General features: G+C 45.8%; 1 protein-coding gene across 1 annotated transcript in view; it reads right to left on the reverse strand.

The window, feature by feature from the left end:
• Window positions 1–16603, reverse strand: part of DPH1 (diphthamide biosynthesis 1) — a 409993-nt gene that overhangs the window by 347828 nt on the left and 45562 nt on the right. The window contains exon 2 of the mRNA XM_040338369.1: window positions 5606–5758. Within this exon, the coding sequence (XP_040194303.1) occupies window positions 5606–5758 (153 nt within the window). The remainder of the gene's footprint in view (window positions 1–5605; window positions 5759–16603) is intronic.

Here is a 16603-nt window from a genome sequence, read left to right on the forward strand (position 1 = left end):
CATTTTGATCACTTTTATTCCTATTACAAGGAATATAAACATCCCTTGTAATAGGAAATGTGTGTGACATATCCTCTTTATGGAGAGATGCAGGGTCAATAAGACCTCACATCTCTCCTCCAGGCTGGAAAGCATGTGATCGTGAAAAAAAATTCACCGATCTCATGCTTACTATCCGCAATCGTGGCTTTGTTTACTTCCGGGTACCCGGGCGTGACATCATCACATCGCTCCAGGGCCTCCGACGGTCATAGAGATGACTGGTGACCAGTCATCTCTAGGCTTCCCATTTGGCGCTGGACGATTCTTTCTCCGGGCCCCCGATGCCACTGGAGAGCCCGGAGAAGCACCGGATGGCAGCGGGAGGGGGGGAGTTGTTCCCTCCCGCCACCTATAAGATCGATCAAGCGGCGGAACCCCTCACAAAGCCCAGGACGTCATAGGACGTCCACCCGGGATAGGAGAACCCCTCTGTGGACATCATATGACTATGTGTGGTACGGAAGTGGTTAAGAAGCCCTATAATTGTGGTACCACAGCTTGCAGATCATGGTCACTTACTTAAAGTGGTTGTAAACCTCAGTCATGAAAACTGAACAAAGCCCATATATCTGTAGTGTTTACTTTTCTACCGCCAAAGCTATAAGTGCAGTTTCTCTGTGGTGCTCCGTAACTCTGTTATCAGCATGAGTCACTTCTGAGAAGTTTTCCTGACACATGATGGGGAGGAGAGCTCAGCACACAGCTTGTCAGCTTGTGTGTTCTGTTCCTCCAATCAGCTCTCACACACTGTAACTGCAGCTCTCCACCCCTCCTCTGTGATACCAACATATGGAGAAGGATTTTAATATGATTCCGCCCTCTTGAAGAGGTGTAGGGAAGAGATGACTACAGATAAAAAAGTAAAAACTTATGTAATTGGATTTGTATCACCTGAGGCTATTCACTTCACTAAGTATATGAGAGGATTTACAAACACTTTAATGTTTGGTAGATTATGCTCATTTTCTTAAAAGCAAGCATAAATATCATTTAGTATTTATCCAGGTCCTAGCAAGTAATATTCTCCTTTAGATGATACATTGACAACATGCAAAGTTCAGTGAGTTTAGTCGCTATAGATAACTGCTACTCTATTATTTTAATAAAAAAGGGCAAAATCAGAAAGATTTGCCCATTCTGGAATTCAATTAGTGTGAGCCAAAAGAGAGGCAAAGTATAGTGCTGCAGCAGTAGCTGTACAGAGGATTGACATGTATAGCCAACACGACTGCAGAGATGCATTATATTACCAAAAGTATTGGGACACCTGCCTTTACACGCACATGAAGTTTAATGGCATCCCAGTCTTAATCTGCAGGGTTCAATATTGAGTTGGCCCACCCTTTGCAGATATAACAGTTTCAGCTCCTCTAGAAAGGTCCACAAGGTTTAAGAGTGTGTCTATGGGAATGTTTGACCATACTTGCAGATGCTAATTTGTGAAGTCAATCGCTGATGTAAACTAGAAGGCCTGGCTCACAGTTGCTGCTCTAATTCATCCCAAAGGTGTTCTGTCAGGTTGAGATCAGGACTGTGCAGGACAGTCAAGTTCCTCCACACCAAACTCACTCATCCAGGTTTTTATGAGCAGTCATGTTGGAACAGAAAGGGGCCATCCCCAAACTGTTCTCACAAAGTTGGGGGCATAAAATTGTTCAAAATGTCTTGGTATGCTGACACCTTAAGATTTCCCTTCACTGGAACTAAGGGGCAAGCCCCACCCCTGAAAAACAACCCCACGCCATAATCCCCCCTCCATCAAATGATCTGGACTAGTGCAGAAAGAAAGGGCCATAAAGACATGGATGAGCAAGTTTAGGGTGGAGGAATTTGACTGGCCTGCACAGAGTCCTGACCTCAACCTCATAGAACCCCTTTGGGATGAATTAGAGAGGAGACTGTGAGCCAGGCCTTCTCGTCCAACATCAGTGATGACCTCACAAATGCGCTACTGGAAGAATGGTCAAACATTCCCATAGACACACTCCTAAACTTTGTGGACAGCCTTCTCACAACAGTCAAAGCTGTAAAGGATGCAAAGAGTGGGCCAACTCAATATTGAACCCTACGGACGAAGACTTCTGGGACGACAGCAATGCAGACCAATTTGATGCAGTGTGTGGCGTATGGTCTGAGCACTGACAGGCTGACCCCCCCACCCCTTCAACCTCGGCAGCAATGCTGGCAGCACTCATACGTCTATTTCCCAAAGACAACCTCTGGATATGACACTGAGCAGGTGCACCCAACTTCTTTGGTCGACCATGGCGAGGCCTGTTCGGAGTGGAACTTGTCCTGTTAAACCGCTGTATGGTCTTGGCCACCGTACTGCAGATCAGTTTCAGGGTCTTGGCAATCTTCCTATAGCCTAGGCCATATTTATGTAGAGCAACAATATTTTTTTTTTAGATCCTCAGAGAATTCTTTGCCATGAGGAGCCATGTTGAACTTCCAGTGACCAGTATGAGAGTGAGAGCGATAACACCAAATTTAACACACCTGCTCCCCATTCACACCTGAAACCTTGTAACACTAATGAGTCACATGACACCGGAGAGGGAAAATGGCTAATTGGGCCCAATTTGGGCATTTGCACTTAGGGGTGTACTCACTTTTGTTGCCAGCAGTTTAGACATTAATGGCTGTGTGTTGATTGTTTTTTGAGGGGACAGGAAATTTACACTGTTATACAAGCTGTACACTCACTACTTTACATTGTAGCAAAGTGTAATTTCTTCAGTGTTGCTACATGAAAAGATATAATAAAATATTTTCAAAAATGTGAGGGGTGTACTCATTTTTGTGAGATACTGTACATACACTGTAGTACACTCCTAGTGAACAAGGCCTTATGGTATTTTTGCACATTACCATACTCCCTGCCCTCCAACCAGCTCACATTTACCTGCACCATTCTGTTTTCTGTTACATTTGGCTCAGATATTGGCTCTTTGAATGGAAAGGCTTCAAGCCCTATCTACCACTGTGACAAAGAGACTCACAGATCTCACTGGAACACAAGTGAGTGACATCCCCGCACTTGTAATCAATTGTTTACTTCCTACTGCCCCAAAACAGAAGGTTCATACCTTAAAAGGGGTTGTAAAGGTACACTTTTTTTTTCTTTACCTTAGTGCAGTCCTCCTTCACTTACCTCATCCTTTGATTTTGCTTTTAAATGTCCTTATTTCTTCTGAGAAATTCTCACTGCCTGTTCTTCTGTCTGTAACTCCACACAGTAATGCAAGGCTTTCTCCCTGGTGTGGAGTGTCGTGCTTGCCCCCTCCCTTGGACTACGGGAGAGTCAGGACGTCCATTAGCACACAGCTCCTTTCTCTATCTGCAATGTAGAGAGCGTCCTAACTCTCCTGTAGTCCAAGGGAAGGGGCGAGCATGACACTCCACACCAGGGAGAAAGCCTTGCATTACTGTGTGTAGTTACAGACAGAAGAACAGGAAGTGAGGATTTCTCAGAAGAAATAAGGACATTTAAAAGCAAAATCAAAGGATGAGGTAAGTGAAGGAGGACTGCACTATGGTAAAGGAAGCTATTTAGGGGAAAAAATTATACCTTTACAACCCCCTTTAATACTGACCAGGTGGAAGAGTTTGCAGGAGTCAATGCATTGCCCCTGCATTGAACTGATAATGCAAACAAGTTGTAAATACATAATGCACATTAACAAAAAGATAAAGGGCCAGATTCAGAAACAACTTACGACGGCGTATCTCCAGATACGCCGTCGTAAGTCTGAGTGTGAGGCGTCGTATCTTGGCGCCTGATTCAAAGAATCAGATACGCCTCACGGTTGCCAAGATACAAGCAGCGTAAGTCTCCTACGCCGTCGTATCTTGGGGTGCATATTTACGCTGGCCGCTAGGTGGCGCTTCCGTTGATTTCCGCGTTGAATATGCAAATGACCTTGATACGCCGATTCCCAAACGTAGTTCGTAAAGCAGGGGTAAGTCATGTTGGGTATGGACGTCGGAACAGCATCGTATTTTACGTCGTTTGCGTAAGTCGTCGGTAAATGGGGATGGGCGTAGGTTATGTTCACGTAGACTAAACATTGAGCCGGCGTAATTTACGGAGAAAATTTGACGCGATACTGAGCATGCGCCGTTGGTAAAGCGTGTCATTTACGTGGGGTCACAAATCATTTACATACAACACGCCCACTACCAGCCTAGTTTGAATTAGGCAGACTTACGCCGGCCCATTAACACTATGCCGCCGTAACTTAGAGCGCAAGTTCTTTCTGAATACGGGACCTGCCGCTCTAAGTTACGGCGGCGTAGTGTATCTGAGATACGCTACGCCCGCCTAAAGATAGGCGCTTCTTTCTGAATCTGGCCCAAAATGTGTATGTGTTAAAGAGGCTGTCAGAGCACAGTCATGCAGGTTTTACCTCCTTTTTTTTCTTTTTTTCTTTTTTCAAATCAAAGCAGTGCACTACAAATATTTTATATCTGTGCATTTTGATGCGCTAAAATTCAAATCCCTGGTGCCATAAGGACCCCTTCACGCCGATATACATTGGCAGAATGCCCTTAAAGCCCAGCCGTGCGCACGTAACCCGGTCCGAAGCTCCGTGGCCGCGGGACTCGCAGACCCGATCGCTGCTGGAGTCCCGCGATCGGTCCCCGGAGCTGAAGAACGAGGAGAGCTGTGTGTAAACACAGCTTCCCCGTTCCTCACTGTGGCGCCGTCATCGATCGTGTGTTCACTTATATAAGGAATCGCAATCGATGACGTCACACCTACAGCCACTCCCCCCTAGTTAGAAACACAAATGAGGTCATACATAACCCCATCAGCGCCCCCTTGTGGTTAACTCCCAAACTGCAATTGTCATTTTCACAGTAAACAATGCATTTTAAATGCATTTTTTGCTGTGAAAATGACAATGGTCCCAAAAATGTGTCAAAATTGCCTGAAGTATCCGCCATAATGTCGCAGTCATGAAAAAAAATCGCTGATCGCCGCCATTAGTAGTAAAAAAAATAGTAATTAATAAAAATGCAATAAAACTATCCCTCATTTTGTAAATGCTATAAATTTTGCGCAAACTAACCGATAAATGCTTATTGCAATTTTTTTTACCAAAAATAGGTAAAAGAATACGTATCGGCCTAAACTGAGGAAAAAAAAATGTTATATATTTTTGGGGGATATTTATTATAGCAAAAAGTAAAAAATATTGCATTTTTTTCAAAATTGTCGCTCTATTTTTGTTTATAGCGCAAAAAATAAAAACCCCAGAGGTGATCAAATACCACCAAAAGAAAGCTCTATTTGTGGGGAAAAAAAGACGCCAATTTTGTTTGGGAGCCACGTCGCGCAATTGTCAGTTAAAGCGACGCAGTGCCGAATCGCAAAAACTGGCAGGATCCTTTAGCTGCCTAAAGGTCCGGGTCTTAAGTGGTAAAATTATTGGCACTGGCACTTTTTTTCTTTAGAAACATGCAATCTACAGCATATTACTGCAATACCAAAAGGTGAATCTAGTCTAAATCTGCAACCCTACAAAGATAACAAAAAAACATAATAACATAAGCATACCTCTTTTAGCTGCGGTTTGCTGAATCCTCCATATTGTCTTAGGAATTTCAAAGTTATAGTTTTGCGGTAGTACAGAAATGGCTTCCAGGAGTAAAGGATTCTGGGAGATTTCATCAGGTATTTGGTTGGCCACTCGACGGGCAGCTGGGCGTCCTGTAGAGAGAATGTACAGGAATACTGATTTATTCAATGGAATTAGAACCAAAGGTCTACACAAGGCTGTGATTGCCTGAAACGATCTGCCTTCTGCTGCAGTGTGATTTTAAATTCAAATTAAGCAGTAACATCATGTTTAAGGTTTATGAAGTACAGGATCCATATCTTGTACTACCTCATTTCCTTATGTAAGGATACATAATTTCCCACCCGTCAAATCACAAATATATTTTGTTTGTAACCAACTAGAAGGATTATAAATAGTGTAGTTACACTGAGCTAAGAATTCATGGTATTATTGCAGTCATTCCATAAAAGTAAAGCCAGCCATAGGCAGAGCGATTATCTTTTCTGCAACCGGGGTTTGCAGGAAAGAAAATCGATCGATTCCCTCCCGTAGAGAGGGGGAAGCCGCTCCCACTGGGAGAACACAGTGATTACTAGCAATAATGCCACTAGCAATAGTCAAATGCTAAATCCGACAGATCAACTTGGGTACATTCAGCCTGCCCATACATGGTTCGAATCTTGGCTTGTTCCTGCTGAACCGGCCAAGAACCAACCATCTATGGTCAGCTTAAAGGGGTTGTAAAGGTAATTTTTCCCTAAATAGCTTCCATTACCTTAGTGCAGTGCTCCTTCACTTACCTCATCCTTCCATTTTGCTTTTAAATGTCCTTATTTCTTCTGAGAAATCCTCACTTCCTGTTCTTCTGTCTGTAACTACACACAGTAATGGGAGGCTTTCTACCTGGTGTGGAGAAAGCCTTTTGAGGGGGGAGGGGCAAGCAGGAGGGTCAGGACGCTCACTACTTTGCAGACAGAGAAAGGAGCTGTGTATTAGTGAGCGTCCTGACACTCCTGCTAGACCCCTCCCCCCTCAAGAGGCTTTCTCCACACCAGGGAGAAAGCCTCGCATTACTGTGTGGAGTTACAGACAGAAGAACAAGAAGTGAGGATTTCTCAGAAGAAATAAGGACATTTAAAAGCAAAATGGAAGGATGAGGTAAGTGAAGGAGGACTGCACTAAGGGAAAGGAAGCTATTTAGGGAAAACATGTTTTACCTTTACAACTCCTTTAACTTTGTTTGTGGCTTTCCTATCTTAAAGCAGAGCTCCACCTGGTTTTGACAGGTACCCGCTCGCACTTCCGGGTAAGATCTACAAGCAATTTCAGCCTCTTCCTTCCCCTCGCGGCCTTCTGGGACACACACGTGGGCAAACCCCCAAGCAGGCGTCACCTATAGTGGGGCACAGAACGAACCCATTCTACAGGTTGCATGTTTTGAGTTACAGAGGAGGTCTAAGGCTAGAATTATTGCTCTCGCTCTTCCAATCGCAGCGATACCTCACATGTGTGGTTTGAATACCGTTTACATATGCGGGCGCTACTCACGTATACGTTCGCTTCTGCACACGAGCTCGGCGGGACGGGGTGCGTTTTCTGGCTCCTAACTTTTTTAGCTGGTTCCTAGATTCCAAGCAAATTTGTCAAACCCTGCCCTAGAGGCAGTGCTTTCTCTTGGCCTAGGCCGACAAGGCCCAGGCCTAGGGTGGCACTTTACAGGAGGCGGCAAATAAGCCGCCCCCCTGCACAAAAAAATTCCCTTCCATCCCGTCCTCCCGAGTCTCACCTAGCACGGCCACCTCCCACACATATACAATCCCCCGGCGGCTTGCTGTAGTGCGGCACTTTATGTGCAGTATGGAGCGTAGTTGGCCAGGTGGGGGGAGGGACTAGCACCCCCATAGAGTGGCCAGTGACTGGCCACAGTGGCGGTTCGTCCATAGAGGGCGCTGGAGCGCCGCCCCCTCTGGCTCTCACCGCCACTGAAATAACATAGATTCATGCATTGCACGAATCTATGTTATTATCGCCGCTGTTATTCAGATGGTCGGCGCTCATGTCCGGCCATCTGAATAACGCCAGCTGGTTGGCTGTACGGAAATGTCTATCAAAGCCAACAGCTCTGATAGGCTTTCCCAGTACAGCCCTCGGGTCCCTGAAGCTTATTCTCGGAGCGCACACACTGTACGCCCCTTGGATAAGATGACAGGCGTCTCAGACAATCAGGTTGACCGGTTCTGGCTACCGGTAACCTGATTGGCTGAGACGCCTGTCAGTCATCGAGGGCGGGAGAAGACATCGTGGGACGTGGATGCCTGACTCCAGTAAAGGTAAGTGCCGGGCGGGGGGGAAGCAATTTACAGGGCACAGTGGGGACAATTGGCACAGCGGTGACCATTAAAGGGCACAGTGGTGACAATTGATGGCACAGTGGCTGCGTTTAATGGCATGACACAGTGGTGACAATGGCATGGCACAGTGGTGACAATGGATGGCACAGTGGCGACAATGGATGGCACAGTGGCTACGTTTAATGGCATGGCACAGTGGTGACAATGGATGGCACAGTGGCTGCGTTTAATGGCATGGCACAGTGGTGACAATGGATGGCACAGTGGCTGTGTTTAATGGCATGGCACAGTGGTGACAATGGATGGCACAGTGACTGCGTTTAATGGCATGGCATAGTGGTGCGAATTGATGGCACAGTGACTGCATTTGATGGCATGGCACAGTGGCTGCGTTTAATGGCATGGCACAGTGGTGCGAATTGATGGCACAGTGGCTGCATTTGATGGCATGGCACAGTGGTGCAAATTGATGGCACAGTGGCTGCGTTTGATGGCATGGCACAGTGGCTGCGTTTGGGCACAGTGAGACTGCAATTTTTTTTTCCTTTGCGCCCCCCCAAAAATTTTGAGCACCAGCCGCCACTGACTGGCCATGCAACTGGTGGAGACTCTCCTCTACTGGCATCTTTACATGGTGGAACTCCTCCCCGGCGCGGTGTTCAGTGGAGGAGAGCGAGGAGGATGTGGGCAAACCCCCAAGCAGGCGTCGCTATAGTGGGGCACAGAACGAACCTATCGAGTGCTGGATCATTTTGTTGTACATAGTCCCAGAAGATTGGTGGTCCATTGTCCTCCAGAGGGAGCTGGCTACACCCGCCAGCATGCATTCTGCTGGGGGAAGAGAGAGAGAGAGATCCCAGGAACAAGCTGAGTGAGAGCAGCCCAGCACCACCAGAGAGAGCGCCACGCTGCCCAGCACCACCAGAGAGAGCGCCACGCTGCCCAGCACCACCCGAGGTATCGCCTCGCTGCCCAGCATCACCAGAGAGAGCGCCACGCTGCCCAGCATCACCAGAGAGAGCGCCACGCTGCCCAGCATCACCAGAGAGAGCGCCACGCTGCCCAGTACCACCAGAGAGCGCCACACTGCCCAGCACCACCAGAGAGAGTGCCACACAACACTGGGTGAGCGAACATCCAGCTGGAGGGATCACTGCTGCTGTTTCGCTGGGTCTGGCAAGAGGGCCTGTCGGCCATTATGCATTACTGATCCTAGGGACTGGAGGGGATGTCACCATGTTTTACTGCACCAGGTGAAATCCAATCTCCCCAAAGAAGAGAGCAAGGTTATGACAGGTCCGTCTCTGCACAGTGAGTGACTTGGTACCCACTTTTAATGTACAGAGAGGAAGAGATCATAAGAGGCCTTAAACAGAAAGGGGTGGGGTCTTAACAGGAAGGGTCATATTTAAATTAGGGGATGCACAAGTTTTGTCAGGCCTAGGGCAGCACAAAATCCAATCACCACTGCCTAGATGTATATATAAGTTCCTTGAGCAATGAGGCCAATTCTTCCTCTTAGATACATAACCACCAACAACAATGCTTATTTTAGCTATATGTAAAGTGGGAGATTCCCCCAATGGAAGGTGCATTCTCAGTGACCATCGCACTAATGCTTCCTTTTTCAAACAGGGTGCCCAGGCAACTGGGAACGCCTTCAGGTTTCCTCAGGAGTGCCTTGGCATAATGCCTACAGATAGATGAACCTTGCCTTTTAGCGAAAAAGGTATTACTTGTGCGCCATTACATCCTTCCAGCCATTGGCATCCTTACAAACAATGACATCATCGGTCCAAAGGAGGACATCAGACACCTGCATAACATCCTTGTTTGCCCTCCCCTGCCCCTCTCCTTCAGCACTGGGGTCACATTAACTGAGTGAGGGAGAGAAGCTGAAGGAGGAAAGAAACACTGGAATACTAGTCAGTGCCAGTGCACAAAGGTGCATTTGCTTTGGAAGAATAAATCACCTCTAATGTTGGGTGTCCAACTTGTGTCTATGTTGCTGCATTTTGTAAAACTATTAGTTCAGTTTTTTTACATTTTAGAATGGGGTGCCTCGAGATTGTGCAGAATTTTAAAGGATACACTAATGTACCATGATCTGTATATAAAATAATTATTGGCTGGGGTTCCATGAGACCAGAAAATTATTTGAAGGGTTTTTCTGTGTTAAAAAGCTTTAGCAAGGCTGGTATAAAATGAATTTGTAGAATGACGGTCAGGGAGCTCTGTATTTCACTTATTCTATCCCCTGCCTTAGGGCCCGTGTCGATGGAGAATTGTTTACTTCAAGTGGGTTTTGCATTCTTATACCAGTCTAAGGGGAAGCAAAACTTACTTCAAGTAAATCAAATGCTCCGGTCAATGAATTCTGAATGATATCAAAAACATCTTCAACTGATGCCAGTGAAGACCATCAACACCTGCCCTAAAGTAAATCTGTGCCATGCAAGGATAAGCAACAGGTTAACTTTAATGTTTGCCTCCATCCTGTGCATACATACCATCCCTTCGCTCTTTTTACTACTGCAAGCGAAGAGAGTATCAGGTACTTCTGAATATGGAGAAGCATGCGATTCATTTTCCTTTCCCTTCATGTGACAGTGTTGGTGCTTGGAGACTTCCTAGAGTGGTCACATAGGAGCAGAAAGAGTCCTGACCACTGTGAGCTCCAACTGGGATCATCTCAGACCTTAGACACGTCTTCTTCTCCTTGTTCCCAGTGAAGGAGATTTTTGATGCTGTGATGGTCATTTTTAAAGTGGTAGTAAACTCTGTACTACCACTTGTACCTACAGGTAAATCTATAGTAACGCTTACCTGTAGGTACTGTAACTATCTCCAAAACTTGTTTAGGAGATATTTAGAGTGCATGCAGCCAATGACATCATTGGAGCATGCGCTCTGAAGGTCCAGCTCACAGTGCTGGATCTTCAGAGCCCGTGCCGGAAACGCGTCTCCCGCGCACATGTGCAGGAGTGATGTCATTGCGGCTCCAGCCAATCACATAGCCAGAGCTCGCAAACCCAAAAGAAAGACAGAGGGAATGTCAGCCCTCTCAGCTGTGACTTTACAACGCTGGATGGCTTTGTTCCAAGGTCAGTATTTCATAATGTGCTGGTATGCGATGCATACTAGCACATTATGCCATTGCCTTGCAGCTTTTTTTTTTTTTTTTTTTTAATCTGCAGTTTACAACCTCTTTAAAGTGGCCCTTCCTATTGCTTTGACCTTCATGGAAAATGTACTGGTTCAGTTTTAGATGTTAATTAGTGGGACATGAAGATTCGCATTGGGAGAAAAAGCAGTAAAGGGCATCCCCTGTGTAAAACTAAAGCAGAGCCTGAGAATGTACTAAAAAAATACGTCTCTGCTTATGTACATAAATACAAGTTTTTAGAACACTAACATACATTAACCAGTTAACAACCGCCCTATAGACGAAATACGTCTACACGGCGGTTGCTTAACTCTGGGAGGACGTCCATGGACGTCCTCCCAGAATCGCGCTCCCGCGCACCCTCTGGGGCGCGCACACATGAATGTCCGTGATCGCCGGATCACGGTAAATCGCTGCTGATAGCCAATGACGGAGCGATCACTTGTAAACAAACCGGCGTCATGTGATGACGCCGGTTCCTCCCTCCCCTCTCTGTACCAAACGGTACAGTGTGAGAAAGGAGAGGGGAGAGAGCGGATGCAGCAGCAGCTGCTGTGGGCTGGATCTGTGACAAATGCAGTCACAGATCCAGCCATCCATCCCTCCCTGTGCAATACTCTGCAATACCCCCCCATACTCTGCAATACCCCAAAATACTCTGCAATACCCCACAATACTCTGCAATACCCCCACAATACTCTGCAATACCCCCACAATACTCTGCAATACCCCCACAATACTCTGCAATACCCCCACAATACTCTGCAATACCCCCACAATACCCTGCAATACCCCACACTACCCCACACTACTCTGCAATACCCCACACTACTCTGCAATACCCCACACTACTCTGCAATACCCCACACTACTCTGCAATACCCCACAATACCCCACAATACCCCGCAATACCCCACAATACCCCGCAATACCCCGCAATACCCCGCAATACCCCGCAATACTCTGCAATACCCCACAATACCCTGCAACGTCGCCTATGGGGATTTTTAAGTAGCAAAGTTTGGCGCCATTCCACAAGCGTGTGCAATTTTGAAGGGTGACATGTTGGGTATCTATTTACTCGGCGTAACTTCATATTTCACATTTATGCAAAAGAATGAAGAAAAAATACTACATTTGCTAAATTTTATAACAGAAACAAAGAAAAATTCTTTTTTTTTTTACAGAATTTTCAGTCTTTTTTCTCTTATAGCGCAAACAAAAAAAAATCCAACGGTGATTAAATACCACCAAAAGAAAGCTCTATTTGTTTGAAAAAAAGGACGAAAATTTTATTTGGGTACAATGTCGTATGACTAAGTAATTGTCATTCAAATTGTGAGAGCACCGAAAGCTGAAAATTGGTCTGGTTATCAAGTGGGTTTACGTGCCCAGTGATCAAGTGGTTAATAAAATCATCTAGATCAAGCTGATCTCTTATACACTGTATCCAAAAAACAGGTGAAATTATAATATAGTCCCCTTTAAATTTAAAGTTGAAGAAAAGCCTAATTATAGCTATTCTTTAAAATGTCTCCCCCCTCTCCTCCTACCTATCCTGTATAAAAGAAGGTCTGTATACTTACCTATTTTTAATCCGCTCTGGTCACATGATCCTGCAGCTTTGGCTCCCTTGTATAAGAGAATGTTAAACAAAGGCTGTGAATTTCTAGAGCTGTGACGTCACCCATTGGCTCCAATGGCCCAGCCATTGTGGGCCCCCCCTGCAGCCGCTGTTCTCTGACTTGGAGGAGCCAGTGCTGCAGGGTCAAATAACTAGACAAGAGCAGATTAAAAATAGGTTTGTATACACACTTTTTTTTATATAGGGTAGGCAGGATAGGTAGACGGAGACTCACCTGTGTAAGGGAGTACTCAACAAAGGCTGTGAATTCCTGGAGCCATGACGTCACCCATGGGTTCCAAAGGCCCGTTGGCACTCCCCTGCAGCAGCTGCTCTCCGACATTGGGAAGCCGGTGCTGCAGGATCACATGACTAGACCAGAGCAGTTTAAAAATAGGTAAGTACACAGGCTTTTCTTTTTATACAGGGTAGGCAAGATATATAGAAGAAGGTTCTCCTATGTAACTGAATGCTCAACAAAGGCTGTGAATTCCTGGAGCCATGATGTCACCCATGGGTTCCAATGGCCAAACAATTGTGGGCACTCTCCTGCAGCTGCTGCTCTCTAAAATAGAGGAGCTGGCACTGCAGGAATAAATGAATAAACCAGAACAGATTAAAAATAGGTAAGTACCAGGCGTGGAGGCTCTGGAATATGTATATCTATTCAGATGAAGGGTCGGAAATGCTCGCTTCATAACTTGATCAGGAGAAATGGCCCCGCTGTCCGTGACGGCGGGGAACCTAATCCCAACCCCAGGTCGCCCCTTCTTTCGCCCCTTCTTTCCCCCCCCTTTTTTTTCCCTTCTCGTTCCTTATCTCTTCTCTTCATTCTATTCTTATTGATCTTACCCTGCCCCCCTCCCCCTTGGCCTCTGTTTACTTTATCCCCGTTCCTCCCCTGCTAGGGCTCTCTTTCTCTTTCTAGCTAATGACAGGTGAGACCTGGACAGGGCAATTGAATTTTAGACAGTTACGAGTTAGTAGCGCAACTTGCCCGATGTTTTTTGTAGCACAGGCCAACGTAGGGGGAGGGGGTTATCTGGGTAGCCTTGTGATACAGGGCCGATATTGTCTCAGGTTATGTTTTGTACACTGGAGAATGTCTGGTCCGTTCAGGGATAAGAATGCACATGATTCTTACATCACCCCTTCTGGTGGACAGTACCGTATTGTAATTTTTCTTGTATGTATGTCTGTCTTGTATGTTTTGTAAGAAAATAAATAAAAATTTATATTTGAAAAAAAAAAAATAGGTAAGTACACATGCTTTTTATATATGGGGAAGGCAGGATAGGTAGAAGGAGCCTCCCATGTGTAAGGGAGTACTCAACAAAGGCTGTGAATTCCTGGAGCCATGACCTCACCCATGGGCTCCAAAAGGCCCAGCTGTTTTTGGTACTCCCCTGCAGCAGCTGCTCTCTGACATTGGGAAGCCGGTGCTGCAGGATCACATGACTAGACCAGAGCAGATTAAAAATAGGTAAGTACACCATCTTTTTTTTTTTACAGGGTAGGCAAGATATAAAGAAGGAGGTTCTCCTATGTAAGGGAATGCTCAACAAAGGCTGCGAATTCCTGGAACCATGATGTCACTCATGGGCTCCATTGGCCCAGCCATTGTGGGCACTCTCCTGCAGCCGCTGCTCTCTGAAATAGAGTAGCTGGCACTGCAGGATTACATGAATAGACCAGAGCAGATTAAAAATATTTTTTGTATATAGGGTAGGCAGGATAGGTAGAAGGAGGCTCGCCTGTGTAGGGGAGTGCTCAACAAGGGCTGTGAATTCCTAGAGCCATGGTGTCACCCATGGGCTCCAAAGGTCCACCTGTTGTTGGCACTTTCTTGCAGCAGCTGCTCTCTCACATAGGGAAGCTGGCGCTGCAGGATCACATGACTAAACCAAAGTAGATTAAAAATAGTTAGGCACAAAGACTTTATTTTTATTTTTTTATACCGGGTAGGCAGGATAGGTAGGGAGAAGGGAGAGGGAACGGTTTTAAGAATAGTTATTTTCTTTACCTTTAAGAGCGGCTTGCCGAGTAATGCAGAAATAAATAAATACCGACAGTAACGAGGGAGAACAATTAAATGGAAAAAAAGAAAGCAAGCCAACTCGGAATGAGAAAATGTTCTTTTTTATTCTTCATCGTGTAACTGGCCTCCTCCCATACACAACAATGGCTTAATAATTATCTTCATCTCGTCTCAGAAACTGTCAATAACCCGAAATGAGAGAGGCCCAGTGCCTGATAATATCGCAGACAATATGCAGAGACCCCCAGAGCACAATTGCAACAAACTAATATTGGAGCTGCAAAACAACATTACCTCCAAAAGGAAATCTGCATAATTAATTTCGCTATTGTACAAAATGAATTTAAACAAATGAATTTAGTTGGGAGGGGGGGGGGGCAGACAGCTGTCATGTGGGACCCGCTAAGCTCCAATTAAAAGCTCAAAATACTAATTAATTAACCCTTTCTGTCCTACAGGGATATAGGGGAAGAGGTTTGATTTCAACGGGGAGGAGAATGAGCTGCTTACTCATTACCTGCATGTTCTCAAACACTTGTAAACTCAGTCAACAGTTTTCCATCTGCCTTGCTAAAGAGCCATTTATGTACTTACCTTCGCAGAGGAAGGTTAATCCTCTTAGCACCATTAATATAGAACGGTTTCCTCGCTTATAATCCAGCCATAATGAGTTCCAAGCAAAGCCTATAGGCACTGTACTGCTTTTTGTAACTGTTTTTGTTTTACGTATTAGTCTGCTGTGTTAAGTGTTCTTGGATCTCAAATTCTCTATTAGCTCTCAAGCACAGGTGGATCAACCGGTAATAATTATAAGCTGTGAAAAAAGCACAGAGCTGCCAGTGATAATGTGAGAAAGCTTAAAGAAAATAATACACAAAACGGTTTTATACCACAGCTGTTCACTCCGGAGAAACCTGGGTCCATCATGGAGAAGGTATACGGTTACCAACCTCTGAAATACCAACTAATGAAATGCCATAGCAAAAACAATTGTTCACATGATCAGGAGCACCCTGGTATATGTCGGTCATAACTGCAAGTACAGTGAGCTAGATGCCACCATCATTAACCACTTTGCGCCCAGAGGACGTCATATGACATCCTGGGCCTTGTGGTGGTATAGCTACAGGCATCATTTAGATATCGTTTTTTAGAGCTGGCAATTCTGTGCACCATAAGAATAATCAAAGCAGCTGATCGTTCTTACAGGTGGCGAGAGGGGACGTCGTCGTCCCTCCCGCCGCCCTCCGGCGCTTCTACCGGCTCACCGATGCGATCGATGAGTCAGAGATCAGATCCGCCGGCCCCAGGTTCCTACCATAGAGATTTCCGGCGGACCAGATGGTCACCAGAGTCTCTATGATTGTTCAGAATCAGGGCGCAATGTTATGACGTCATGCCCAGCCTCTGCATTAAAAAAAACTGTGCCGTTTCGGCTGGGAAGCGGTGATCTTTTTTTTATTTTAGGCGTCCCACTGTACTTGCAGGCAAAGGGTTAACACTAGGGGGTGATCAATGGGGTTGACTGTGTTCCCTGGGTGTGTTCTAACTGTGTGGGGGCTGGGCTGCCTGGGACAACAAAGAAATTGCTGTTCCTGATCACTAGGAACAGCAGATCTCAGAGTTGTTGACAGAATAGGGATCCGCCTTGTTTACACTGGAAGATCCTTGTTCTGCCCCTTTCACACTGAGGAGTTTTTCAGGCGGTTTAGCGCTAAAAATAGTGCCTAAATACCGCCTGCAAAACTCCTGCACCAGCATTCTCCCGGGCTTTCACACTGAGGCGATGCGCTGGCCTGAGAGAAAAAAATCTCC

The sequence above is a fragment of the Rana temporaria genome, chromosome 2 (genome assembly GCF_905171775.1).
Source record: "Rana temporaria chromosome 2, aRanTem1.1, whole genome shotgun sequence".
Classification (NCBI taxonomy): domain Eukaryota; kingdom Metazoa; phylum Chordata; class Amphibia; order Anura; family Ranidae; genus Rana; species Rana temporaria.